The sequence below is a fragment of the Erythrolamprus reginae genome, chromosome 10 (assembly GCF_031021105.1).
Source record: "Erythrolamprus reginae isolate rEryReg1 chromosome 10, rEryReg1.hap1, whole genome shotgun sequence".
In the NCBI taxonomy this organism is placed as follows: domain Eukaryota; kingdom Metazoa; phylum Chordata; class Lepidosauria; order Squamata; family Dipsadidae; genus Erythrolamprus; species Erythrolamprus reginae.
In genome coordinates, this window is record NC_091959.1 from 37,077,091 (window position 1) to 37,104,290 (window position 27,200).

Consider the following 27,200-nt stretch of genomic DNA (forward strand, 5'->3'; position numbering starts at 1 on the left):
GGAAAACCATAAAGTCCAGTTGTCTCTTGAAACTAAGAGAAAATCATGACCTTGGAGGACTGAGAATCTCCATAGACCCTTGATGGCGAACCTTTTTGGTTCATGTGCCAATGATAATGATAATGAAAGTGAACACAAGAACAAGGGGACACAATCTGAAGTTAGTTGAGGGAAAGATCAGAAGTAACATGAGAAAATATTATTTTACTGAAAGAGTAGTAGATCCTTGGAACAAACTTCCAGCAGACATGGTAGATAAATCCACAGTAACTGAATTTAAACATGCCTGGGATAAACATATATCCATCCTAAGATAAAATACAGAAAATAGTATAAGGGCAGACTAGATGGACCATGAGGTCTTTTTCTGCCGTCAGACTTCTATGTTTCTATAATGATAATGATAATAATAATAATAATAATAATAATAATAATAATAATAATAATAATTTATTATTAGATTTGTATGCCAACCCTCTCTGACAACAATAACAACAATGTAACAAATCCAATATATTTAAAAGACATCTCAAAACCCATTATTAAAACCATGCAACACAATCATACCATACATAAACAATATAAGCCCAGGGGTATCTCAATTTCCTCATGCCTGATGACATAGGTGGGTCTTCACTAATTTACGAAAGGCAAGGAGGATGGGGGTGGTTCTGATCTCTGGGGGGAATTGATTCCAGAGGGCCGGGGCTGCCACAAAGAAGGCTCTTCCCCTGGGTCCTGCCAGATAATAATAATAATAATAATAATAATAATAATAATAATTATTATTATTATTACTACTACTACTATTATTATTACTATTATTGTTATTATTGTTATTATTATTATTTAGATTTGTATGCCGCCCCTCTCTGAAGACTCTAAGAAACAACAGAAGGCCTATATTGTTTACTAATAAATGGACCTTCTATGCTAAGCCATGACCAAATGTCTTCTGCAAGACAACTACACCTCCCCTTTCAGCAAAGGAGTCGTTCTATTAAGGACCAAAAAGAAAAAAGGGGAAAAAAAGTAATTAAAAGCCAATTTTCAAACAAGGCAATTGTTTCTATATTTCACATCACATCCAATTATTTTCCCTATCCACTTTCTTTTTTTTTTGAAGGTCAAGAAATGGGGATCGACTGGTAATGGATTAAAGAGCTTAGAGGACCTCGAAGGGATGGAGATAAGAGAGTTTGGCAGGCCAAAAACAGAAAGAAAGAGGAGGAAAAAAGACACTCATTTGAATAAACCCAGCAAGCTTCTTCATGGATGTCATAGCAACTCTGGAAAAAAAATTCCAAATCTATGTGTGTATGTGTGCATGTGGAGGGGTGGACGCCTCGAGTTCTCACATGCCTGCTAGAGAATTAGAAGGTTCCTGGGGCTTTCTGAAGACAGATGAAGCATTAATCTGTCAATAATCAAGAGGCATGTTGCCGTACCTTTGATCAAATGTGCCAAATTCACAATGAAGGTGGTGGAGCAGTAGTTAGCTTCCTTCTATCCAGGACACGGCGTATAAGCACTGTGTCATGTTCAAAGCACACTTATGCTGCTGCAACAATTAAGATTCTTAATTGAAACATAGAAGACCGGCGGCAGAAAAATACCTCCTGGTCCATCTAGTCTGCCCTTATACTATTTCCTGTATTTTATCTTAGGATGGATATGTGTTTATCCCAGGCATGTTTAAATTCAGTCACTGTGGATTTACCAACCACGTCTGCTGGAAGTTTGTTCCAAGCATCTACGACTCTTTCAGTAAAATAATATTTTTTCTCACGTTGCTTCTGATCTTTCCCCCAACTAACCTCGGATTGTGCCCCCTTGTTCTTGTGTTCAGTTTCCTATTAAAAACACTTCCCTCCTGAACCTTATTTAACCTTTTAACATATTTATATGTTTCGATCATGTCCCCCCTTTCCCTTCTGTCCTCCAGACTATACAGATTGAGTTCATGAAGTCTTTCCTGATACGTTTTATACTTAAGACCTTCCTCCATTTTTGTAGCCCGTCTTTGGATCCGTTCAATTTTATCCATATCTCTTTGTAGGTGAGGTCTCCAGAACTGAACACAGTATTGCAAATGGGGTCTCACCAACGCTCTATACAGTGGGTTCACAATCTCCCTCTTCCTGCTTGTTATACCTCTAGCTATGCAGCCAAGCATTCTATTTGCTTTCCCTACCACCTGACTGCACTGTTCACCCATTTTGAGACTGTCAGAAATCACTACCCCTAAATCCTTCTCTTCTGAAGTTTTTGCTAACACAGAACTGCCAATACAATACTCAGATTGAGGATTCCTTTTCCCCAAGTGCATTATTTTACATTTGGAAACATTAAACTGCAGTTTCCATTGCTTTGACCACTTATCTAGTAAAGCTAAATCATTTGCCATATTTCAGACACCTCCAGGAATATCAACCCTATTGCGAACTTTAGAGTCATCGGCAAGCCTTCCCTGCCAAACCTTCCCCTATGTCACTCAGAAAGATATTAAAAAGAATAGGACCCAGAACAGACCCTTGTGGCACACCGCTTGTAACCAGGCTTTGCTCAGAATACTTGCCATTAACAACAACCCTCTGATATCTATGCTTCAGCCAGCTGCAAATCCACTGAACTATACAGGGATTAAGTCCAATCTTCACTAATTTATCTATCAGCTCTTTATGTGGAACCGTATCAAAGGTTTTGCTGAAGTCCAGATAGGCAGAGCTTGCCAAAGAATCTGGGGTGACGAAGGGGAGGGTGAATTGAAATGTAGGCTTCAGACATCAAGAAGATGAGCCATAGGAGCCAAGGACACTTCTGTAGGCGTTTGCCAAAACCGAAGACTTTTTCTCATAGCAATAGCACTTAGACTTATATACCGTTTCACAATGCTTTACAGCCCTCTCCAAGTGGTTTACAGAATCAGCATGGGATGCTACACATCCTCTCCATGACCAAGTTTCCCTGTTACATTCTGGGAGGAGGCTTTGCGGTATTTGAAGCAGGAGTCTCTGACAACTTGCTGTGGCCAACTTGCCACTGGACAACTCACCATGGCAAACTCTCCATGGGATAATTTGCTGCAGAACAAGAGTTTACACTAATTATTATTATTTATTGGATTTGTATGCCGAAGAAATATCGAAGAAACACTGGAATAGAATCAATGATGAATGGATGCAGAATGAAATGTGAATGACAAAAATTAAAATATTGTTTTTAATTATTTTAAATAATTAAATTTGATTGCTGAATTGCCCCACAGCAAGTTGTCCTGTGGTGAGTTGACCTTGGTGAGTTGGCCATGATACATACCCTTTATGTGTGTATGTATGTATGTATGTTGAAAGGGACCTTGCAGGTCATCAAGTTCAACCCCCTGCTCAAGCACCCCCCCAGCCAGATGGCAGTCCAATCTCCTCTTGAATATGTTGGGAGTTGGGGCGTTCACAACCTCCGCTGGCAGGCCGAAACCGGGCTACTTCTAAAAATGGTGGCTGGCATTCTCCATCGGACATCCCTTGGAGCTGACCAATGTTTTCATGCACTGCTGAATACTGGTGGCATCTTCAAAATTCACTGCTTCAGAGGTTCATATGAAGATTGCACAGTTTCAGCATTTTGTGGATCAAGGAAGGAGAGGACCATCTGTCCATTTTTAGTAATAGGAGTCTGTTTGTAAATATGAGCTCTCCATAACTCAGATGTCCTTAGCGAGATGTCCTTAGTGAGAGATGTGGTGATTTTTTTGCTTCTGCGCATGCGTGGAAGCAAACAAATTGCCAAAATCTCTCTCACGCGCGCATCCCTTCATGAGATTTTGCTTTCTGTGCATGTGCAGAACCAAAATCTCGCTTGGACGTGGCCAGAGATGGGCAGCAGGTAGGACGGGGTGGAACGCAGTTCCACTGGCGGAAATGAAGATATGTGCACAGCTCCAGCTGATCGGCAGCTGTCACTTCCTGGATTACTGGTCTCGGCTCAGCTCTCCTTCCCCCCCCCTGCTGCTGCTGCTGCTGCGTCTGCGCTCCTTGCTTTTTTCCTCTTTCCTCCTTCCTGGCCTCGGACGAGCTTCCCTCTCTCCTGCCTGGCTCCCCTCCAGCCTCATGCGGATACCTCCCGCCTGAGGTTCAAGCAGAAGGCGTGGGTGGAAGCGGCGCTGGCAGCACTTATGCTTCTAGCAGCACCCATTCGCCTAGCTACCCAGCCTGAGGTGGGGGGGGCGACCCAGGAAGGAGAGCGCAGGAAATGCGAAGCAAATTGTCACCCCAGCGAGCGACACTGGTAAGGTTGTAAATCGAGGACTTAACAGTTCACTTGAACGATGATGATCGTTCAAGCTACTCCCACCTCGTCACATGGCTGGCAAGCCATACCCACAAAATAAGCCACACCCACAACGTGTCAGTAAAAATTTTGGCTGCCCATTACTGGATGTGGTCACCTGCCCGCAGTAGAAGCAAAACTGCGTGTTCAGCACATCGGTAGCGGTGGAACATGAATCCACCCCATGGTGCCAGAGTCCAACTAGGCCTCGCCCACCATGGCCACGCCCACCCAGCAACCAGGCAGAGAACCCCTTGCTACATTTTTTCAAGCCCACCCCTGGCTTCATCCTTTCTACATCATCATCATCATCATCATCATCATCATCATCATCATCATCATCGATTTGTATGACCCCCTCTCCGAAGACTCGGGGTGGCTCACAACATAACAGCAATACGATATAAATATAAATCTAATATTAAAATTTAAAAACTAATTTAAAATACATTATTATAAAAAAACTTATCTGCTGCACAATCATACACACTCAGTCCAACTGAACATAACATAGTAAAGGTCAGGAGAAAAAAGGAGGGTGGCAGAGGTGACTCTTCAACATTTTGCGAAAAGCGAGGAGGGTGGGGAGTTGATTCCAGAGGGCCGGGGCCGCCACAGAGAAGGCTCTTCCCCTGGGTCCCGCCAGACGGCATTGTTTTGTCGACGGGACCCGGAGAAGGCTGACTCTGTGGGATCTTATCGGCCGCTGGTACTCTGGTCCGATGCCATGTAGGGCTTTATAGGTCATTACCAACACTTTGAATTGTGACCGGAAACTGATCAGCAGCCACTCTTGTGTTTCCTATCCCTTTTCCACTCGGCTCATGGTCCCAAGTCAACTGGATCGCAGCCACTGTCTCCAGCCAAAGGATTTTAATTGAGCAGCCTGGCCCAACAGAAGGCCTGGCGACTCATCCCAGGGCTTCTCCTGGCTGTCCAGCAAAGCTGCGGCCCATCCCTTTAGCCACCGCAGGTGAGTAACGGCAGGATCGTCTGGCTTGTTAAGCCACCAGTTTGCGTTGCCAAATTCCTTTTTGTTTCCCCACATTTAAACCTAACGAAACAAAAGATTTTGCTCCCAATCCTGCCCAACTGAGTAGAAACTCAGCTCTTCTGGAAGCCATCCAAGATCTTGGGGTTTTTTTCTCTCCCACTTCAAGAAGTTACAAAAGAGCAGCAAATTATTAGCTGTTTGATTCCTGAGTCCTATATTTATTTCCTGGATGCCCGTTCTATTGAGTTGTTCAGATGCCCTTTTCAAGAGCTCCTAATCTTCATTTCTGGTTTGAGATTCTTGCCAAAAGCTGGTCTGTTTAAAAATAATAATAATCTAATAATAATAATAAGCAGAAACAGAATTTTATAAAATATGGGATAAAGTGTAGAAATGGTGGAATTTTAAAAAATAGTTTTAAAAATTATATAAGAATTTATAATCATTTGAATTTATGAAATTGAATATATATATGGTAGAGTATTAAAAAATCAAAAGGATAAGTTTTTTTCTTTTTTTAAAACTATATAAGTGACTTTAATTATTAAAAATATTGTTATAATAGATATAAAGTAATAGATTAAAAATAGTATAATGATAGAGTATTTTTTTAATATTAATAACATTAAATGTTTTTTAATTATTTGTTTAATTGATTGATTTTAATTAGTTTAATCATATCATCAAAATGATACTTTATAGATAGGAGAATTTATTTGCGTTATGCAAATTATAACATTATAATATTAAAAATTGTATCCCTGTATTTATCTGACTATAGTTAGACTTTTATTTTTGTACTAGTTAGACTTCTAAGATAAGTGGAGCAATGGTAGCTCCTTTAAATGTTAAATGTTGTCTGTTTTGTGTGTTTAAAGAAAATTAATAAAAATATTTTTTTTAAATAATCTGAATAGAATGGAATAGAATTTTATTGGCCAAGTGTGATTGGACACAAAAGGAATTTGTCTTGGTGCATATGCTCTCGGCATACATAAAAGAAAAAGAGACATTTGTCAAGAATCATGTGGTACAACACTTAATGATTGCCCTAGGAGTCAAATAAGCAATGAAGAATCAATTAATATTATTAAAAGTCTTAGGATACAAGCCACAAGCTACAGTTATACAGTCCTAAGTGGGAGGAAAAGGATGATAGGAAAGATGAGAAAAACTAGTAGAATGGAAGTGCAGATTTAGTAGAAAGTCTGACAGTGTTGAGGGAATTATTTGTTTAGCAGAGTGATGGCGTTCGGGAAAAAACTGTTCTTGTGTCTAGTTGTCTTGGTGTGCAGTGCTCTGCAGCAACGTTTTGAGGGTAGGAGTTGAAACAGTTTGCGTCCAGGATGCGAAGGGTCAGTAAATATTTTCCCTGCCCTCTTTTTGACTCGTGCAGTACAGTATACAGGAATACAGTGATCCCTCGATTTTCGCGATCTCGTTCTTCGCGAAACGCTATACAGTATCGAGATTTTTCCCACCCGATGACGTCACTCTCTTCCTTCCTTTCTCATCTTTCTTTCTCTCTCTCTTTCTCTATCTTGCTTCTTCCTCTCTCACACTCTCTTCCTCCCTCTCTCATCTCTTTCTTTCCTTCTCTCTCTTTATCTCTCCCCCTCTTGCTGGCGGGCGGCGGGCGGGGCGGCGGGCGGGCGGGGGCATCAGCGAGGAAGACCCAGGGAAGGTTCCTTCGGCCGCCCAGCAGCTGATCTGCTCGGCAGCGCAGCGAGGAGCCGAATCGGGGTTTCCCCTTTGCGTGGGCGGCGGGGAAACCCCGATCTTCGTCTGCTCGCTGCTGCTGCGCTGCCGAGCAGATCAGCTGCTGGGCGGCCGCAGCAGCAGCGAGCAGACGAAGATCGGGGTTTCCCTGCCGCCCACGCAAAGGGGAAACCCCGATTCGGCTCCTCGCTGCGCTGCCGAGCAGATCAGCTGCTGGGCGGCCAAAGGAACCTTCCCTGGGTCTTCCCCGCCGCCTACGCAAACTCCACCATCTGCGCATGCGCGGCCATGAAAAAAAGGGCGCGCATGCGCAGATGGTGTTTTTACTTCCGCAACCCTACATCGCGAAAAATCGATTATCGCGAGGGGTCTTGGAACGGAACCCTCGTGATAATCGAGGGATCACTGTACTATATAACATGGAACAGATTGCATGATCAGCTAAAGAAGAAGGAAAATAAAATATAGAAGGTGCAAATATTAAACTGATTATATATAGACCTGTGGTTCTCAACCTGGGGGTCGGGACCCCTTTCGGGGTCGAATGACCATTTCACAGGGGTCGCCTAAGACTACATGGGAAAAGACAAATTTCCCATTGAGTTAGGAACTAAAGCATCCATTCTGGCACCTTGGAACATATTTTTACCATCTGACCAATCAGGCGTTTACAGTGAGGGGTGTCCCTCTGACCTTCCTGCCAATAAGGTTAAAGCTCTATTGGGAGAATTGGCGCTCGACTTATGGTTGGGGGTCACCACAATATGAGGAACTGAATTAAGGGGTTGCGGCATTAGAAAGGTTGAAAGCCAGTGAGGATGTAAAGAAATAGAATAAAAAGGAACAGAAAACAAATATGTATGTATAGAAGGGCACGAGATAAAATGTAATTACATGAATGTATTAATATTAAATGTTAATATTGACATTAGATAGAGATGTGAATACATATTTATGTATTTCAATGAATCGTAACAATAGCTGTAATAATTACAGGAATGCTAACCTAACCTAACTCCTAACCTATGTCTTTGGAAATTGTGTTATTTTTTGTTTTGTGTGTGTGTAAATAAAATAATAATAATAATAATAATAATAATAATAATAATAATAATAATAATAATAATAATTAGGTGGTCGAGTCCTCTCTCCAGAGCTTGGTTCTGGATTAGGAGATCTTGGAAGACCAAGAAATGTTCTCAGCTTCAGCAGTTTCTTTCGCTGAGAAGCCCACTACCCATGTTCAAGCACGCTATAGGGATGGGCGCTATAGGGGTGAGCATGGGCATGGTTTGTCTATTTGTTTAATCTATAAGCCGCCCTTCTCCATTGGATTCAGGGCGGCATACAAAAGCATAATACAATCTATAAAACCCCATAGATTAAAACATTCACCCCTCAATCATTTATCATGAAACCTACATCATAGTATCAGTCATACATCAATTCGGGTCAGAACCAGGGGTGGGCAGCAGACAGGACGGGGTGGAACACAGTTCCACTGGCAGAAACGAAGATGCACGCACAGCTCTAGCTGATTGGCGGCTGTCACTGCCTGGATTACTGGTCTCGGCTTGGCTCTCCTTTTTCCCCCTGCTGCTGCTGCTGCCGCTGCCTCTACGCTCCTTGCTTTTTTCCTCTTTCCTCCTTCCTGGCCACAGACGAGCTTCCCTCTCGCCTGTCCGGCTCCCCTCCAGCCTCATGCGGCCACCTCCCGCCTGAGGAGCAAGCAGAAGGCGTGGGCGGAAGCAGCGCTGGCAGCATTTATGCTTCTGGCAGCACCAGTTCGCCTAGCTACCCAGCCTGAGGTGGGGTGTGTGTGTGAGACCCAGGAAGGAGAGCGCGGGAAACACGAAGCAAATTGTCACCCCAGCGAGCAACACTGATAAAGTTGCAAGTCGAGGACTTAACAGTTCACTTGAACTGGAAGGAAGGAAGGAAAAGAGTGAGAGAGGCAGGGAAGGAAGGAAAAAGAGGGAGGAATGGAAGGAAAGAAAGAAGAAAGGAGGGAAGGAAAAGAGGGATGGATGGATGGAAAGAAGGAAGTAGGAAGGAAAAAGAGGGAGGGGGGACGGAAAGAAGGCAGGCAGGAAGGAAGGAAAAGAGGGAGAGAGGCAGGGAAGGAAGGAAAAAGAGGGAGGGAAGGAAAGAAAGAAAGAAAGAAAGAAGGAAGGAAGGAAGAAAAAGAGGGAGGGAGGGAGGGAAAAAAGGAAGGCAGGCAGGAAGGAAGGAAGGAAAAGAGGGAGAGAGGCAGGGAAGGAAGTTAAAAGAGAGAGGGAGGGAAGGAAAGAAAGAAGGAAGGAAGAAAAAGAGGGAGGGAGGAAGGGAAAGAAGGAAGTAGGAAGGAAAAAAAGGAGGGAGAGATGGAAAGAAGGCAGGCAGGCAGGAAAGAAGAAAGGAAGGAAAAGAGGGATAGAGGCAAGGAAGGAAGTTAAAAGAGAGAAGGAGGGAAGGAAAGAAAGAAGGAAGAAAAAGAGGGAGGGAGGGAGGGAAAAAGGAAGGAGGAAGGAAAAAGGAGGGAGGGATGGAAAAAAGGCAGGCAGGTAGGCAAGAAGGAAGGAAGGGCTTCCTTACACAGAGCTGAGCTGGTCTACCTCCCACTTAAAATTCTCAGCTTTCATCCACTCCTTCGGTCAGCCGACCTTCCCTGATGGACAATCAAAGCAAGCAATGATTGTACGTGCATGTCTGAATAAGCCCCGTATGGCTCTCGCAGGGCTGCGGTGGAAGCAATTTTATTAAAATGCCCACATCTTTATTTATCAGGTAGGCCAGCCGGCTCACGGCTTTTATCTCCGAGTTGTCTTTCGAAGAGGGAGCCTCTCCCCTTTGTTGCCGCTACTTAGCAATTGTCTTAGCTTATTGATTCCAGCACTTCATATCTTGGGGCCTCTTGATGGGGTTACAAAAACATTAAGATGGATGGAGTTTAACAACAGCAAAAAATGTGAAGCTATGCAGAACGAGTATTGGGTAAGGTAAGGAATACAAGGTCCCAGATTAATTAACATCGAACACGTATGTACGCATGTATATAGGTATGTATGTATGTATGTATGTATGTATGTATGTATGTATGTATTTTTCTGTATCTGCTCATGAGCCGTGTTGGCGCAGTGGTTAGAAGGCAGTATTGCAGGCTAACTCTGCTGGTTACTGTTCTGCCGGCGTGCTTCAACCGCCCATAATTACAGGGTAATTAGTCCAGGAAGACACACACCACACGATAAAAGGAAAAGCCAAAAGTTTTTATAAACAGAAAAACAGAAACAGCTCCCTTTTTAAATGTCAAAGGGATTTTCTGGTACACACAAGGCACAGGTTAAATGCAGTCCAATTGCTCACCCAATAACTGGGAAATTGAGTCCAATTCTAAAGTCCAGAGAGTCCCCACACAATCTTGAACAGCACAAAAACCACGATCTTGACGAAACAATGAATCAGATATACTGCCACAAGGCTAAACCAGCACGCTGTTCTTTTTAGCTGTAGCACTAATTACAACAGCCCCACCCAACCACAGGTGGCCTCATTTTCTCTTGTAATAATCCTTCAGTTGTTGTCTCCTATGCATGCATGGATGTGTCATTAATTCTTGTTCAGAATCCAAGGATGATACAGATGATTGATCTCCTCCTGGGCTGTCTGCCAAACTCCCCTCTTCCCTGTCCCTCACGCTTCCTTGGTCAGAGGAGGCTTCGTCAGCAGATTCTATCAGGAGCAAAACAGGCCTGTGGCATGTGGGTGTTTCCCCCACATCCACTGCACATTCCTTGTTGCAGGAGCTGGACTCAGCCTTCCATCTTTCCAAGGTGGGTAAAATGAGAACCCAGATTGTTGGGGGCAAATAGGCAGACTCTATAAACCGCTTAGAGAGGGCTGTAAAGCACTGTGAAATGGTATACAGGAATCCCTTTCTACTTCACGGTTCATCTTTTGCAGATTCGCTACTTCACGGGTTTTCATGGGGGGCTTAAATCCATTAAATCCATTGAAAATTTTAAATCCGTTAAAAATTCATAAAATTCTTCTACAGTACGCCTGTACTCTATTAAAGAAACTGGTAAGATATCACATGAAGTTCCAGCTGAGAAACATTATAGAATGACTGTTTAATGCAAAGGGTGGGTTTTAAAAGTCCAAATACTCGTTAAATACATTAAAAAATATATTTCCTCTACTTCAAGGAAATTCATTTTTCACAAGTGGTCTTGGAACGCATCCCCCACGAAAAACGAGGGATTATTAATTGGATTGTTACATGCTGTTTTTTTATCATTGTTGTTAGCCGCCCCGAGTCTGTGGAGAGGGGCGGCATACAAATCCAATAAATAATAATAATAATTACTGTATAAATCTTTATTGCTATTGCTATCTATGTCTCTCTGTCTCTCTCCATGACTACCTCTCTGTCTAGTCTGTCTACCATCCATCCATCCATCCAAATTCAGTATTGCAGACTAATTCTGTCCACAGCCTGCAATTCGATCCTGACCAGCTCAAGGTTGACTCAGCCTTCCATCCTTCCGTGGTGGGTAAAATGAGGACCCAGATTGTTGGGGGCAAGAGGCTGACTTTGTAAACCACTTATAGAGAGAACAGGAAAGCATTGTGAATTGGTATATGGGTCTATCTGTTATTGCTATTGTTCTTCCTTCCTTCCTTCCTTCCTTCCTCCCTCTCTTCCCTCCCTCCCTCCCTTCCTCCCTCCCATAACTCTGCCCACTGCCAGGAGTTCAATCCTGACTAGCTCAAGGTTGACTCAGCCTTCCATCCTTCTGAGGTGGGTAAAATGAGGACCCAGATTGTTGGGGGCAAGAGGCTGACTCTATAAACCGCTTAGAGAGGGCTGGAAAGCCCTGTGAAGCTGCATATAAGTCTATTGCATATAAGGCTATTGCTATCGCAGGGAACAACTCTGGGCAGCTCACAATTGAAAAAAAATTATTTATTTATTCATTAGATTTGTATGCCACCCCTCTCCGCAGACTCAGGGCGGCTCACAACAATAATAAAAAACAATATATCACAAATCTAATATTAAAAAGTTTCTAAAAAACCCTTATTTAAATGTTGAAAGCATTTCATGTTACAACGATACTGAAAAAGTGACTTGAAACCGGTCCCCACACTTACAACTACTGCAGCATCTCCAGTCATGGGATCAAAATTCAGGCGTTTAGCAACCAGAATACATTTATTATTTATTTATTTTATTACTTAGATTTGTATGCCGCCCCTCTCCGAAGACTACATATGACCAATAGTTGTGCCATTCCAGGGTCAAGACATTCCAAATTGTCTCCCTATGAGCAAACCCATTGGGAGGGAAGCCGGATTTGCTTAATGACCTCACAATTTGCTTACCTCCTAAGTGATTCACTTAAGGAACAGGACCAAAAGTCCATAAAACCAGGTGTAATTCACTTAAGAAAGAGGCTACAGTGTTCCCTCAATTTTTGCGGGCGGTGCGTTCTGAGACCGCCCGCGAAAGTCGAATTTCCGCGAAGTAGAGATGCGGAAGTAAATACACCATTTTTGGCTATGGACAGTATCACAAGCCTTCCCTTAACACTTTAAACCCCTAAATTACCATTTCCCATTCCCTTAACAACCATTTACTCACCATTATTACTGGCACTCACCATTGAATAAGACACTTAGTAATCCTGATATTTATAAACATAATTATTTATTAACAATAATTATTTTTTTGTTATTTATTTGCAAAAATTATTAGTTTAGCGATGATGTATGACATCATCGGGTGGGAAAAACCGTGGTATAGAAAAAAAAACCGTGAAGTATTTTTTAATTAATATTTTTTGAAAAACCGTGGTATAGGCGATTCTCGAAGTTCGAACCCGCAAAAGTCGAGGGAACACTGTACTACAAAAGAGACATAGATACTCTAGAAAAAGTGCAGAAGAGAGCAACCAGAATTATAAAGGGACTAGAAACTAAAACATAGGAGGAAAGGTTGCAGGAACTGGGCATGGATAGTCTACCAAAGAGGAGGTCCAGGGGGGACATGATAGCAGTCTACAAATACTTGAGAGGCTGCTACAGGGAGCAAGGGAACACATTATTTTTCAAAGCAGAGCCAGACAAGGAGCAACGGTTGGAAGCTGACCAAGGAGAGATTCAACCTGAAAGGAGGAACTTTATGACGGTGAGAGCGATCAACCAGTGAAACAGCCTGCCAGCAGAGGTGGTAAACACTCCAACACTAGTGACCTTCAAGAAAAGACTGGACTGCTATTGGACCAGTGTGATGTAGGCTCTCCTGCACCAGCAGGGGGTTGGACTAGATGACCTGCAAGGTCCCTTCCAACTTTAATAATAAAATAAAATAAAATAAAATAAAATAAAATAAAATAAAATAAAATACCACTCCTTGCCTTCCATAAACTCCTTAAAACTCACCTCTGCCGTCAGGCATGGGGGAATTGAGGCATTCCCCCTCCCTCCTCCCAGGCCTATATAATTTGTGTATGGTATGTCTGGTTTAATAATGGGTTTTTTAATGTTTTTTAAATTTATTAGATTTGTTATGAATTGTCTTATTGTATGCTGTGAGCCACCCCGAGTCTACGGAGAGGGGCGGCATACAAATCTAATAAATAAATAAATGAATGAATGAATGAATTAAATTAAATTAAATTAAATTAAATTAAATTAAATTAAATTAAATTAAATTAAATTAAATTAAATTAAATTAAATTAAATTAAATTAAATTAAATTAAATTAAAAGTAAAATTAAAATAAGAACTGGGTTGGGCTGAGAGACAGAGGGACTAGCCCAAAGTAATCCAGCTGGCTGTCATACCAAAAGCAAGGTCCCCTGGTGATGAACATACAGTTACCCAGCTAGCTTTCATGGCTAAAGCAGGACTAGAACTCACCATCTCCTCCAAAGTCACCCAGCTGGCTTTCATGCCAAAGGCAAGACTAGAATTCACGGTCTCCTGGTGACTGACATACAGTTACCCAGGTTGCTTTCATGGCTAAAGCAGGAGTAGAATTTACAGTCTCCTGGTGATTGCTCCAAAGTTACCCAGCTGAGAGAGGGGGGCAGACTGGCCCAGTGAAGGGCTACCAAAATTTTTACCACCACACTGTGGGCCTGGCTTCTGCAGGACGCCCTGCATTTTTTTTTTCAACATCTTTCAGTGCAAATTGGGGGCTCTGGGGTGGAGCTCTATTTTTGCTAACCCACTGCGTTCCCCCCCGCATCCAGGCAGTAGCCCACCCCTGGACTGGCCCAAACTCACTGCCTCCTGGTGATTGGTACAAAATCACACCGCTGACTTCCGAGCCTAAGGCAGGACTAGAATTCATGAGCACCTGGTTTCTAGCCTTGTGCCTTAACAACTATATCAATACCTACGCATATATATACAGTATATCATACCAGTACATGTACACATACATAGGCCCCTACACAAATACCTACACACTTGAACACATACAGAAACTCCCAAAGAGCATTTCCATACTGATGAAAGCAACCCAGCACAGAACCAATTTGCCAAACCCCAGGGAAGGATAATTTTGAAATGCAAGGCAGTTTCCCATCACATCCTCCTCCGGGCGAGGTTTGGCGGATCCCTCCTCTCAACCACCCACCCAGAGGCAGTCAAGATGCAAAAGGCAGAGAGATACTTGGAAAAATCCCTGGTGAATTTCATTCCACAGATTTCAGGTCTGAGAGATAGACAGAAAGACAGAGAGTGGGAGAGGGAGGGAGGGAGGGAGGGAAGGAGGGAAGGAAGGAAGGAAGGAAGGAAGGAAGGAAGGAGAGATAATTGGGAAAAGGGGTAGGGAAAGAGAGAAGGGGAGAGAGAGAAAGGGAGAGAGAGACAGAGAGGAGGAGGGAGAGAGAGGAAGAGGGAAGGAAGGAAAGAGGAAGAGAGAATGAGGAAAAGGGGTAGAGAGAGAGGAGAAGAAGAGAAAGAAAGGGAGAGAGAGGGAGAAGGAAGGAAGGAAAGGGGGAGAGGGAGAGAGGAGAAGATATATATCCTATATCTTCTATATCTACTATACCTTTCTTCTATTCCTATATCTCTTCTTCTATTCTTTCATTGATATGTTCTATCACTATAACTTCTCTTCTCTTCTTTCTTAGATAAATTTTACTATGAGTATCTCCTCTATAACCTTCATCATGTATTTTACTATATATATATAAACCCACTAAAACCCTCATTGTATATTGGACAAAATAAATAAATAAAAATAATTAAATAAAAATAAATAAATAAGAAGAGAAAAGAATGGGGGGCAGAGACAGAAAGGGAGTGGGAGAATGAGGGAGAGAGAAAATGAGAGGGAGAGAAAGAGAAAGAGAGAGAGGGTGGAAGAGGGAAGGAAGGAAACAGAGTGAATGAGGAAAGGGGGTAGAGGGAGAGAGAAGGAGAGTGAGAGAAAGGGAGATGGGGAGAGAAAAAAGGAGAGAGAGAGAGAAAGAGAGAGGGAGGGAGGAAGAGAGAGGGAGAGGGAAGGGAGGAAAGGGGGAGAGAGAATGATGGAAAGGGTTAGAGGGAGAGAGAATGAGAGGAAGAGAAAGAGGGGAGGGGAGGAAGAAGGGGAGAGGAAGAGGAGAGAGAAAAAGTAAGAGAGAGAAAGAGAGAGGGAGGGAGGGAGGAAGAGAGAGGGAGAGGGAAGGAAGGAAAGGGGGAGAGAGAATGACGGAAAGGGCTAGAGGGAGAGAGAATGAAAGGAAGAGAAAGAGGAAGAGGGGAAGGGGGAGGAAGAAAGGGAGAGGAAGAGGAAGGAGAGAGAAAAAGGAAGATGGAGAAAGAGAGAGGAAGGAAGCGAGAGAGAGAGGGAAGGAAGGAAAGGGGAGAGAGGATGATGGAAAGGGTTAGAGGGAGAGAGAATGAGAGGGAGAGGAAGAGGAAGAAGGGAGAGACAGAGAAAAGGATAGAAAGAAAGGGAGAGGAAGAAGGGAGAAAAAGGGAGGTAGAGAAAGAGAGGAAGAGAAGCGAGGAGAAGGAGAAAGAGGCATAACCAGAGCAGGCATTTCAAGGCTCAAAGGAAAAACCGAAGAAGCCATAGAGGAAGGAACTGGAGAATTGAGGGATGGGGGGGGGGGGAGAGGGAGGGAGAGGTGAGGAGGGGGCAGCAGAAAGATATTGATTGATCAGCAGAAGGACAAAGATTCCCCTCCCTGCAGCAGCCAACATACAGACCGCTGGGGCTGCAAAGCAGCTTCCAACAGCAGCAGCTTTCCAGAGGAGGCCAAGATCATATCCGGGCGGGGTGGGGGGGAGAGGGAGGGAGGGAGGGAGGGGAGAGATGACACAGGCTTTTCCTTTTTCCTTTCTTTTTTTTTTTAATAAAAAAGATGCACGTACTTTCTCCACCCGATCCATCACCCCAAAGAGAGGGCAGCGGTGGGGGAGAGAGGGGGGCACAGAGAGAAAGGAGAGCAAATGGCCAACCGGCAGAGAAGGGGGGAGAGAGAAAGAGAAGGGGGGGAGGAATAATCTAGCAAAAGGGTTTAATCCAGTGCAGATCTTATGCTGCTGGACTCAGAGACAAGAGGCCGTTTCTTTCCCTTCCCCTTATCTGGGAAGCTTTTGAAGGACACCAAAGCCCCCCCCCCCATCCCAAAGGCAGCTATGCCTCAGCAAAATGCAAAAGTTTGGGTGCTCTCCGGATGGCCCCCCTTGCAGTGGGGTGGCTGGTCAGCCCCAAAAAGGGCTAGAGAGGGGAGAGAAAATTTAAAAAAAAAGAAAAGGGGGGAAGAGAGAGAGAGAACCTGGGATAAACATATGTCCATCCTAAGATAAAATGCAGGAAATAGTATAAAGGCAGACTAGATGGACCATGAGGTCTTTTTCTGCCGTCAGTCTTCTATGTTTCTATGAGAGACAGAGAAGGGAAAAGAGAGAGAGAAAAAGAGGGAGAGAGAGAGAGAATGAGAAGGGGGGAGAGAGAGACAGAGGAAGAAAGAGGAAGAGGAAGAGAGGGTGGAGGAAAGAGAGATAGAGACAGAGGAATAGAGAGGGGGGAGGAGAGAGACAGACAGACAGACAGAGATAGAGAGACAGAGAAAGAGGATGAGAGGGGGAGAGAGAGAGAGAGGAAAAGAGAGAGAGGAAGAGAGGGAGGGAGAGAGAGGAATAGAGAGAGGAGAAGAAGGAGAGAGACAGACAGACAGAGATAGAGAGACAGAGACAGAGAAAGAGGATGAGATGGAGAGAGGGGGAGAGAGAGAGAGACAGAGAAAAGAGAGGAAGAGGAAGAGAAGGGGGAGGAAAGAGAGAGAGAGAGAGACAGACAGACAGAAAGAGGAGGAGATGGAGAGAGGAGGAGAGGGGGGAGAGAGAGAGGAATAGAGAGATGGGGAGGAGGAGAGAGACAGACAGACAGAGAGTGGGAGGGAGGTAGAGAGAGAGGCCAAGGGTGGGTGAACCTCTTAAGCCAGTTAAGCAGATAAATCTATTTTTAGGAAGAAGGAGTCAAATAGGAACAGACCGTTAGAAAGAAACGTAAAATAAAACCAACCATTCGGTGCTTTGCCTTCGGAAATGCAGCTTTCCTAGAAACCGGGAAGGTTGCAGACCCCGACTGGAGAAGGGGGGGGGGCTAGGGGGGCAGGAAAAAATTAAATAAATAAATAAACCAATTGGGAAATAAAATTAGGAGGGACGAGCCCTGGCTCTGGGGCTGGTGTGTGGTGGCGGCTTGTCCGGAGAGGAGGAGAGGAGGAGGGAGGAAGAGGAGGAGGAGGAAGAGCAGCAGCAGAAGAGCCGGCAGCGCCCCCCCGCCCTCCACTCTCGTGCGCCCGCCGTCAGCTGTCCAGAGGCTCCTGGGACTGTGTGCGGGCAGGCGGGGAGGGCGCATCATTGGCCATGCAGCAGGCGCCACAGCCTATGGAAGGGCAGGGCTTTGGCGCGCCTGTGCTGTGCCCGGAACCCACACTGCACGCGAACAGCCTGGACACCCACCAAGATGGCTTTCCTGGGCTGGGCAGTCGAGCATCAGGCCCAAAGGAGGAAGCCCACCTGCTGGTGGGGTAGGATGGAGGGAGAGAGAGAGAGAGGGAGGGAGGAAGGAATGAAGGAACGAATGAAGGATGGAAGGAAGGGAAGGAAGGAAGGGAAGGATGGAAGGAAGGAAAGGAAGGATGGAAGGAAAGGAAGGAAGGATGAAAGGAAGGAAGGATGGAAGGAAGGGAAGGAAGGATGGAAGGAAAGGAAGGAAGGATGGAAGGAAAGGAAGGAACGAAGGATGGATGGAAGGAAAGGAAGGAAGGATGGAAGGAAGGAAAGGAAGGAACGAAGGAAGGAAGGAAGAGGGAGAAGAGAAGCAGAATAATGCAGGAGAACGAAGGTTGGGGAAGGGGAGGTGGGCCAGGAAGGTGGGGGAAGAGCTAGCTGGATGAAAGCGGTGGGGGGGGGTCCGCCCTTTTCTCCCTGCCCAAAGCTGACACAGGAGGAGAGCATCAACAGGTCTCGGGGGAGAACCTACCCGGAGATGGAGAGGTGGAGAAGCAGGATTGGGGTTCTCCCTAGTGGTGTTCAGGACCCAGTTGGGCCCGAGTAGAAACCTACCTTTGAAAGCCTCCCTCCTGGTCAAGCTCCAAGGAAGCCTCTGAAAGGTATTTCAGAAGGGTTTAGCCGGACACTTCCAACAAAAGGGGGGGGTCGTCCTCAATGCCTCCTCCTCCTCTCCACCCCACTTTGACAAAAGAAGGCTGCAATCAACTTGCATTCCCAATTTGCAACTCCTTCTCGCTGGGTGATCAAGCAGCTGCCTAGCAACTGGAAGGAGGAGGAGGAGGATAAGAGAGACCTCGTCCTTGTGCTAAAATGTAAAAAACCCCAGAAACCTTGATGAAAGCTAAATTTTTTAGCCCATGGGGGAGAAGGAGAAAGAAGGAAAGAAGGAAGGAAGGAAGGAAACAGAGGGGGAGGGGAGAGAGAAAGAAGGAAGGAAGGAAACAGAGGGGGAGGGGGAGAGAGAGAAAGAAATAAAGAAGGAAGGAAACAGAGGGGGAGGGGGGAGAGAGAAAGAAAGAAGAAAGGAAGGAAGGAAAGGAAGAAAGAGGGAAGGGGAGAGAGAGAGAGAAAGAAAAAAGGAAGGAAGAAAAGAAAGAAAGAAAGGAGAGAGGGAGGGAGGGGGAGAAAGAGAGAAAGAAAGAAAGAAAAAAGAAGGAAGGAAAGAAAGAAAGAAAGAAAGAAAGAAAGAGAAGGAGGGGGAGATAGAGAAAGAAGGAAGGAAAGAAAGAGAGAGGGAGAGAGAGAGAAAGAAGGAAGGAAAGAAAGAAGGAAGGAGAGAGAGATAAAGAAATGAAGTGGAAGGAAGGAAAGGAAGGGAGAGAGAGAGAGAAAAAGAAAGAAAGAAAGAAAGAAAGAGAGAAAAAAGAGAGAAAGAGAAAAAGAATAGGAACGGGAACACCGAGCTAACCACCAAAGCTTGGCCTGGGGATGTTTGGCTTGGGCCAGGTGAGAGGAGCCATTTTAAAAGAAGCAGAGGAGGGCTGGGGGTGGGGGAGAATATTTCAGATCTTTCGTTGCACACCTGCCACAGCTATTTTTTAAGAATGGACAATCGATGCAAGAGCCTCTGTCCTTATTTTCAAGCACGTGGCTCTTCTACAGCTGGGGTTCCCTCCTGCCTTTTGCGAGTGACATTCTCCAATGCAGGAGACGATGGAAGGTTATGGATGGCACCAGGCTTGCCCATAAAATAGACATGGATGGCCCAGTAGGGTTGGACTTCCATGTCTGGGGCTGTTCCATATTTCTTGGCTGTGGTTCCACCAGATGTTTCTGTAAGGTCATGATATTTCTTCAGTAGAGCTTGCCCCTGCTATGGTTAAAACTGCAATACAGTAGTCCTCAACTTATGACCGCAGATGTCACTTTTACAGCCAATAACATAGGAAAAAACCCTGATCCTTTTTCTCCACTCCTTATATACCTAGCTGTGGGCTATGCTGTCTCTTATCTAACTGTTCCCTAGAGAGCATCTCTCTTCTTCCCATTTTCTGAGGTCTTTCTCATATACTATTACAGCTGTTTCTTGAATAGCCTGAGAAGTTAAAGGTCTAGCAACCTGAGGGTCCCTTCTGAACTTCTTTCTCCATCCAGTATGCAGCTGTGGGCTATGCTGTCCCTTATCTAATCATTCCCTAGGCAGATTCTTTTCTACTTGTCTCCCAAGGTCATATTAATAATAATAATAATAATGATGATGATGATGATGATGATGATGATGATGATGTCAATTGCAAAAGGCCCCTTTACTGGGATCGGCAAACATAATTTGCCGCTACATCACACAGTCCTAGGGGCTTGGGAAGCACCCGACTGGTGATGAAATACGAAATCCAGCATAGTGATCCCGTTTGCTGTGCTGTACTGACATAATAATAATAATAATAATAATAATAATAATAATAATAATAATAATAATAATAATAATATCTTGTGTGTCTGGTCCATAACACGCCAGACATCCTGATTGTGGAGGTAAAGAAAGTATGGATCATCGACATCGCAATCCCAGGGGGCAGCAGAATTGAGGAGAAGCAGCTAGAGAAATTAGTGAAATACGAAGATCTAAAAATCGAGCTGCAACGACTCTGGCATAAGCCACCTATGTCGCCAGGCATGGGGTAACTGAGTTGCCCCTAGGCTATGCTAAGTCTATGGTAGAATTGTGTATGGTTTGTCTGAGTTGTATGGTTTTAATAATGGGTTTTTAATGTGCTTTTAATATATTGGATTTGTGACATTCTCTTCTGATGTGAGCCACTCCGAGTCTTCGGAGTGGGGCGGCATACAAATCTAATAAAATTATTATTATTATTATTATTATTATTATTATTATTATTATTATTATTATTATTCTTTCAGCCATCTCCTTTGCAAGCCAAGAGACCAGCGAGGGTAACTTCTCAGCTTCTTTTCCCACCCATTATGTATCTAAGACCTATGTTGTCTCTTCATCTGACCATTCCATAAGTACATCTTTTTTACCTGTCTCTCAAGGTCTTTCCCACCTACCATCTCTTTACAGACTGAAAAATTAGGGAAGCTCCCTTCTCAGTATCTTTCTCCACCTAGTATGCATACCCGACTCCTTCCTTTACAGTCTGAGAAACTAGATGATGATAATAATAATAATAATAATAATAATAATAATAATAATAATAATAATAATACTCAAGACTCAAACTCAACCCGGATAAGACAGAGTGGCTGTGGGTTCTGCCTCCCAAGGACAATTCCATCTGTTCATCCATAACCCTGGGGGGGGGGGGTGATTATTGACCCCCTCAGAGAGGGTCTGCAACTTGGGCGCCCTCCTCGATCCACAGCTCACATTAGAGAACCATCTTTCAGCTGTGGCGTGGGGGACGTTCGCCTGGAGCACCAGTTGCGGCCCTATATGGACCAGAAGTCACTGCTCACAGTCACTCATGCCCTCATCACCTCGAGGCTTGACTACTGTAACGCTCTCTACATGGGCTACCTTTGAAAAGTGTTCGGAAACTTCAGATCGTGCAGAATGCAGCTGTGAGAGCAATCATGGGCTTCCCCAGGTATGCCCATGTCACACCACGCCCATGTCGCCTTTCGTAAGCTCCTTAAAACCCACCTCTGCCGTCAGGCATGGGGAAATTGAGATGTTCTTTCCCCCTGGGCCTCTACAGTTTATGCATGGCATGTCAGTATGTCTGGTTTTTATAATAAGGGTTTTTAATTGTTTTATTATTGGATTGCTACATATTGTTTTTATTACTGTTGTTAGCTGCCCCGAGTCCATGGGGAAGGGTGGCATATAAATCCAATAAATAAATAAATAAATAACGCTACACCCATACTACATGGATAAATATGCATAGACTTTAGACATTAAGTGTGAGAAGTAGGTGTTCAGCAGAGTGATGGCCCCGAAGGAAAACAAAGTGAAATAATGGTGCAAAATTGGAGAAAATTGTCTTGCACCTCCAGGAAATCCAGTGTCCATCCCCCCCCCCCCGTTGCTTTCCAGAATTCCACCACCCGAATCAATGTTTGATGCGATGCAAGTGAGGTTCCTATCAAACGTCAACATACCAAATAAATGATAAAGCTAAAGAAATCACATAATAATAATAATAATAATAATAATAATAATAATAGTAATAATATTAATAATAATAATAATAATAATAATAATAATAATAATAATAATAATGCCGCTTTACTGGGATCTGCACACATAATTCGCCGGTACATCACGCAGTCCTAGGTGCTTGGGAAGCGCCCGACTGGTGATGAAATACGAAATCCAGCATAGTGATCTCATTTGCTGTGTTGTATTGACATAATAATAATAATAATAATAATAATAATAATAATAATAATAATAATAATAATAATAATAATAATAATAATGCCGCTTTACTGGGATCTGCACACATAATTCGCCGCTACATCATGCAGTCCTAGGTGCTTGGGAAGCGCCCGACTGGTGATGAAATACGAAATCCAGCATAGTGATCTCGTTTGCTGTGTTGTATTGACATCATAATAATAATAATAATAATAATAATAATAATAATAATAATAATATAATGCCGCTTTACTGGGATCTGCACACATAATTCGCCGGTACATCACGCAGTCCTAGGTGCTTGGGAAGCGCCTGACTGGTGATGAAATACGAAATCCAGCATAGTGATCTCGTTTGCTGTGTTGTATTGACATAATAATAATAATAATAATAATAATAATAATAATAATAATAATAATAATAATAATAATAATATAATAATGCCGCTTTACTGGGATCTGCACACATAATTCACCGGTACATCACGCAGTCCTAGGTGCTTGGGAAGCGCCCGACTGGTGATGAAATACGAAATCCAGCATAGTGATCTCGTTTGCTGTGTTGTATTGACATAATAATAATAATAATAATAATAATAATAATAATAATAATAATTTATTAGATTTGTATGCCGCCCCTCTCCAAAGACTCAGGGTGGAATTAAACTCAAGATGTATATTGATTGCTAAGATTTAGGTCTAATTGGAGTAGGAGTTCAGGAGGCATCCAAGACAGCAGAAGAGAAAATGCTAATTCCACCCAAAATGCATTCCCAAATGACTTGGAGAGAACAAAAGAAATTAGGTTCACCAAGTTAATAGCAAAGTTTTCTTCCTAAGGGCTGATTTATGATTCTCCACTGAACCTCTGAGAAAGAACTAAGTGGGAACTCCGTTGTCAAATCTATGTTTTTGAGACCTCGAAAGGCAGGCAAAACACCATGCATTGTTTTAATGCAAGCTTCACCAGCCTTTCTCCTATGTTCTTCATTTCACAGGAGATCCCTGCCTCTCCAGTAACCCCAAACCATAATAAAAAAAAGAAACATGAGAATGATGGATGGAGGAATAACTTTTGAGATTGCTCTTGTACTTCGTTTTTCTGCAAGGTAATTTTTCTTTCGCATCAAATCCGTGCTCCAATGCTCAATAGAGCGACGATAGTCTTGCTGTTCAAAAACGCAGCCATCATTTTGAGTTAGAGACTTTGGCCTGCTACAAATAGAAAAGTACTGTGGGAATTGGGGAGGAGTGGTTGCATGAGGGGGAAAGACACTAGCTACAAAAAAATTCTTTCCAGAAGATTCAATGTCATCTTTTGTTCAGCACCAGCCGGAAGTACAAGAGAGGATCATGGACGTTGAGAGAACTGGAGTGGTCCATGTGATGAACCTGTGGGTGTGGGGACAAGGGATGAACCTTAACCTGGGTCAGTGGTGGGCTACGAGCCGGAACGCTAAATTGCATTCACTGCCGCGGCTCGTAAGTTCTTGCAGCACCAGCACGATTTTGCTGCTGCACCTGTGGAGGTAGCAAAATCGCACACCTTGCCGAAACATGGGCGCAATTTTGCTACCTCCACTGGTGCAGCAGCAAAATCCCACTGGTCCCGCAAGAATTTACGAGCGGCAGAGGCAAGCCCCATTTAGCATTCCGGCTCGTAGCCCATCGCTGACCTGGGTGGAGAACTATAGAAAAAGTTAGTATCAAGTTGATTACAAGTTTGTAACCAACATGACTTGGTTAATAAATTGGAACTTGGAAGAAGGCCAAGGTTTGGACTCCGATTTATTTCTCTGATGTTATTTGTAACCCTGACACAGAGCCTTTCTCAAACATGCAAAAAAATTAAATTAAAATAATAGTGTGTGGGATTTCTCACTTCCCAATCAATATTGGCAGGACTTACCATTTCTGTTTCCAACTCAATCAAGGTGAGCTGCAAATTGTCTTGGTTCATGGTACATGTAGTGTGTATGTGTTATTATTACAAAAAAATCAATAAAAATTATTATTAAACTGTATAATGCCCAGCTGTCCCATTTTAAAACCTTCTAGACGTTACATATATCAGAACTAATATTTCAAAATGCCAATTCCTAAAATTTGCATCGACGGCATTAAACGTGTACAAAATATGCTCTCAAAAATGTGTCCAAGAAAACAGTTAAGTTCTAGGAAACAGATTCCGTGCAAGATAAAATAAACCTGTTTATGTTAAATGTATGTTTGTCAGTTTTGTCTTTTTTATGAAAAATTAATAAAGTTTATTTAAAAAAATAATAAACCTGACATTATGCTTGAATCAAAAACACCGAAATAAGCATGTCAAAGCAGATTTTGTTAAAAAACAAGTAAGGCACTTATCACAATTTATTTCACTCTCAGCATAAATAGCTACATATATATTTTAACAATAAGAAAGCAAAACACAGTTACAGGCACATATATTTACAGGAATAATACCATACCAAAACAAAATAAAAATAAAACAAAGAGAGGTTAAGACACAAGTTGTTTTGGTTGTCTCTGAATTGTTCTAAAAATTCTTAACAGCTGGACATTTCAGGTTCAAATCCAGAGGGAAATATGTAACCCACATCCCGTTAAAGTCTGAGGGAATTCAGTGCAACTAGCCACCATTAAACTGAGATTTTTGAAAACTGCATCAACTTTTGGAGTCACCACTCCCGAAAAAAAATTCAAGGTTTGTTTTAAGACAAAAACCTTAAAAAGATAATGACCAAGGCTCATGGTAATTCCTTAGCTGGTTGGCAACAAAGAAACTAAGGACTGTATGCATTTTAGACCAGGGATCTCCAACCTTGGCAACTTTAAGACTTGTGGACTTCAACTCCCAGAGTTCCTCAGCCATCTTTGCTCGCTGAGTAACTCTGGGAGTTGAAGTCCACAAATCTTAAAGTTGCCAAGATTGGAGACCCTTGCTTTAGACAAAGCTGTAATACAATCCCAATTAGAGTAAGAAAACCCCTTCCTTTCATATTCCAGCTTGGGTGAATTAAAAAATAAAATTCAACTTGAAGCCATCTTCATTCCCTCTTATTAGACTTCTGGGTGCAAAACCTAACAATTCATTTTCGGCAGCTGCTTTGCTGATTTTTTTTTTGGAGAGGTGCAGAAAGAGCTTTGCAAACTCACATCGCACACGGGAAGCTGCTTCAAGACAAAACGGTTCTTTCTCCAGTTGTTTGACTGGAGGGGTTAAAAGAGGCAGGAAAGGCCCTTAAAACCAGGTGCAAACCCGATCTCAGCAATGACATGCTTTCTGAGCGTTTAGAGAGAAAAATCATAAATTGGAACAAAACAAACAGCTTAATAATAAACTTCACAGTGAAAGACATCTTTTAAGATGAGTAAGGCTTCGATTCACACGTGACACTAAAGCTGGGTTTAGTGTTATCTTTGCATAAAGCTGAGAATTGGGATCCCCGCACACTTTTTTCATCCTCTCAAGCAGGCAACTTTTTAAGACTTGTGGACTTCAACTCCCAGAATTCTCCAGCCAGCTATGCTGATTGGAGAATTGTGGGAGTTGAAGTCCACAAGTCTTCAAGTTGCCAAGTTTTGAAGACCTCTGCTCTGAAAGCTGATGGGAGTCCAGTCAAAGTTAATTTCATTTTTTGAGGCTTATTGTGAACTTCAATGGACAAGATGGTTTCAAACAAACTTTAGTCAGTGTCAAGTTGTATCGATTTCAAGCCCTAGGCTAAATTTGCTATTCAGTTTAAGTGAATTTGCTCTAAACTAGGATCTCTGGCTCAAATGTAATGCCAAGCTTCCTTCTGTATAAAAAGAAATGACGTTTTTGGAAGACAGTTGATCATGAAGGCTGAATTCTACCCCTGGTTTTGCCCCAGCTTTTATGTGTGAACCAAGGTCAGTCTGCGAATAAACTAACATTATTTAATAGTGCTGACGTTTCTCAAAAAACAGTTGGCAAATTCGCCACTAAAAAAACGGAGGCACTTAAGTTTTCCACACTGTGATTTTGAAGCGATTAAAACGTTAAAAAACATTTGGTTTATTATGCAGCAGTTTTTAAGTTGATTTTTAAAAAACGCACGAAAACCGGAGAGGGGAGAGAAAGCAATTTTATGCCCCCAATCTCAATCACCTTTGCTTTAAAAATAAGATGGAATTACTACCTCTGGAACATAGTGTTTAGGACTACAGTCAAGTTTATGGCTGCTTTAGTTTCAAACAAGACAAATGTGAAGATCTCTTTCTTTGATGAATCTACCCATTTCCAACTGGTAACACTGATGTGCTGGAAGCTTTGCAACCCATCGTATATATTTGCATGTATGTAAATCAAAGCAGCCTTTAAACGAGTCCACATCAGAGGTTTTTCAGCTTCCTTCTTGTTGGTTCGGGCCTACAGACATCAAAGCGTTAACGAGTCCTACAAGATCCTTAAAACAACTACTCAATTTTGCCATCTTGGAAAAACAGAACGTCCTTGTTATGCCAAGAAAAGGCATCTTGATGAGAACTTGGTTTCAGGCGATTTCCCAACCTCCGAATAAAGGTTAGGAGAAGTGTGCAGCTAGGATAATTCCGAGGATAACAATCAAGAGAGTGACACAAATTAGCATGAACATCAGTTTCTGCAAAGAGAGGGAAACTAAGGATTAGCCCATCATAAAAACCAAAGAGATGAGAGGTGAATTCACAGAATAACAGAGTTGGCAGGGACTTTGGAGGTCTTCTAGTTCAGTGTTTCCCAACCTTGGCAACTTGAAGATACTTGGACTCCAGAATTTGGACTTCAACTCCCAGCATCTAATATTTCAAAGAG

General features: G+C 43.0%; 1 protein-coding gene across 3 annotated transcripts in view; it reads right to left on the reverse strand.

Annotated features, from left to right (window-relative positions):
- Positions 1-24,719: 24,719 nt before the first annotated feature.
- Positions 24,720-27,200, reverse strand: part of STX2 (syntaxin 2) — a 41,217-nt gene continuing 38,736 nt past the window's right edge. For all 3 annotated transcript variants that reach the window (XM_070762539.1, XM_070762541.1, XM_070762540.1), the window contains one exon: positions 24,720-27,009. Coding sequence is in view for 1 of the 3 variants with exons in the window: in XM_070762541.1 (XP_070618642.1) it covers positions 26,932-27,009 (78 nt within the window). In the remaining 2 variants the exon portion in view is untranslated. The remainder of the gene's footprint in view (positions 27,010-27,200) is intronic.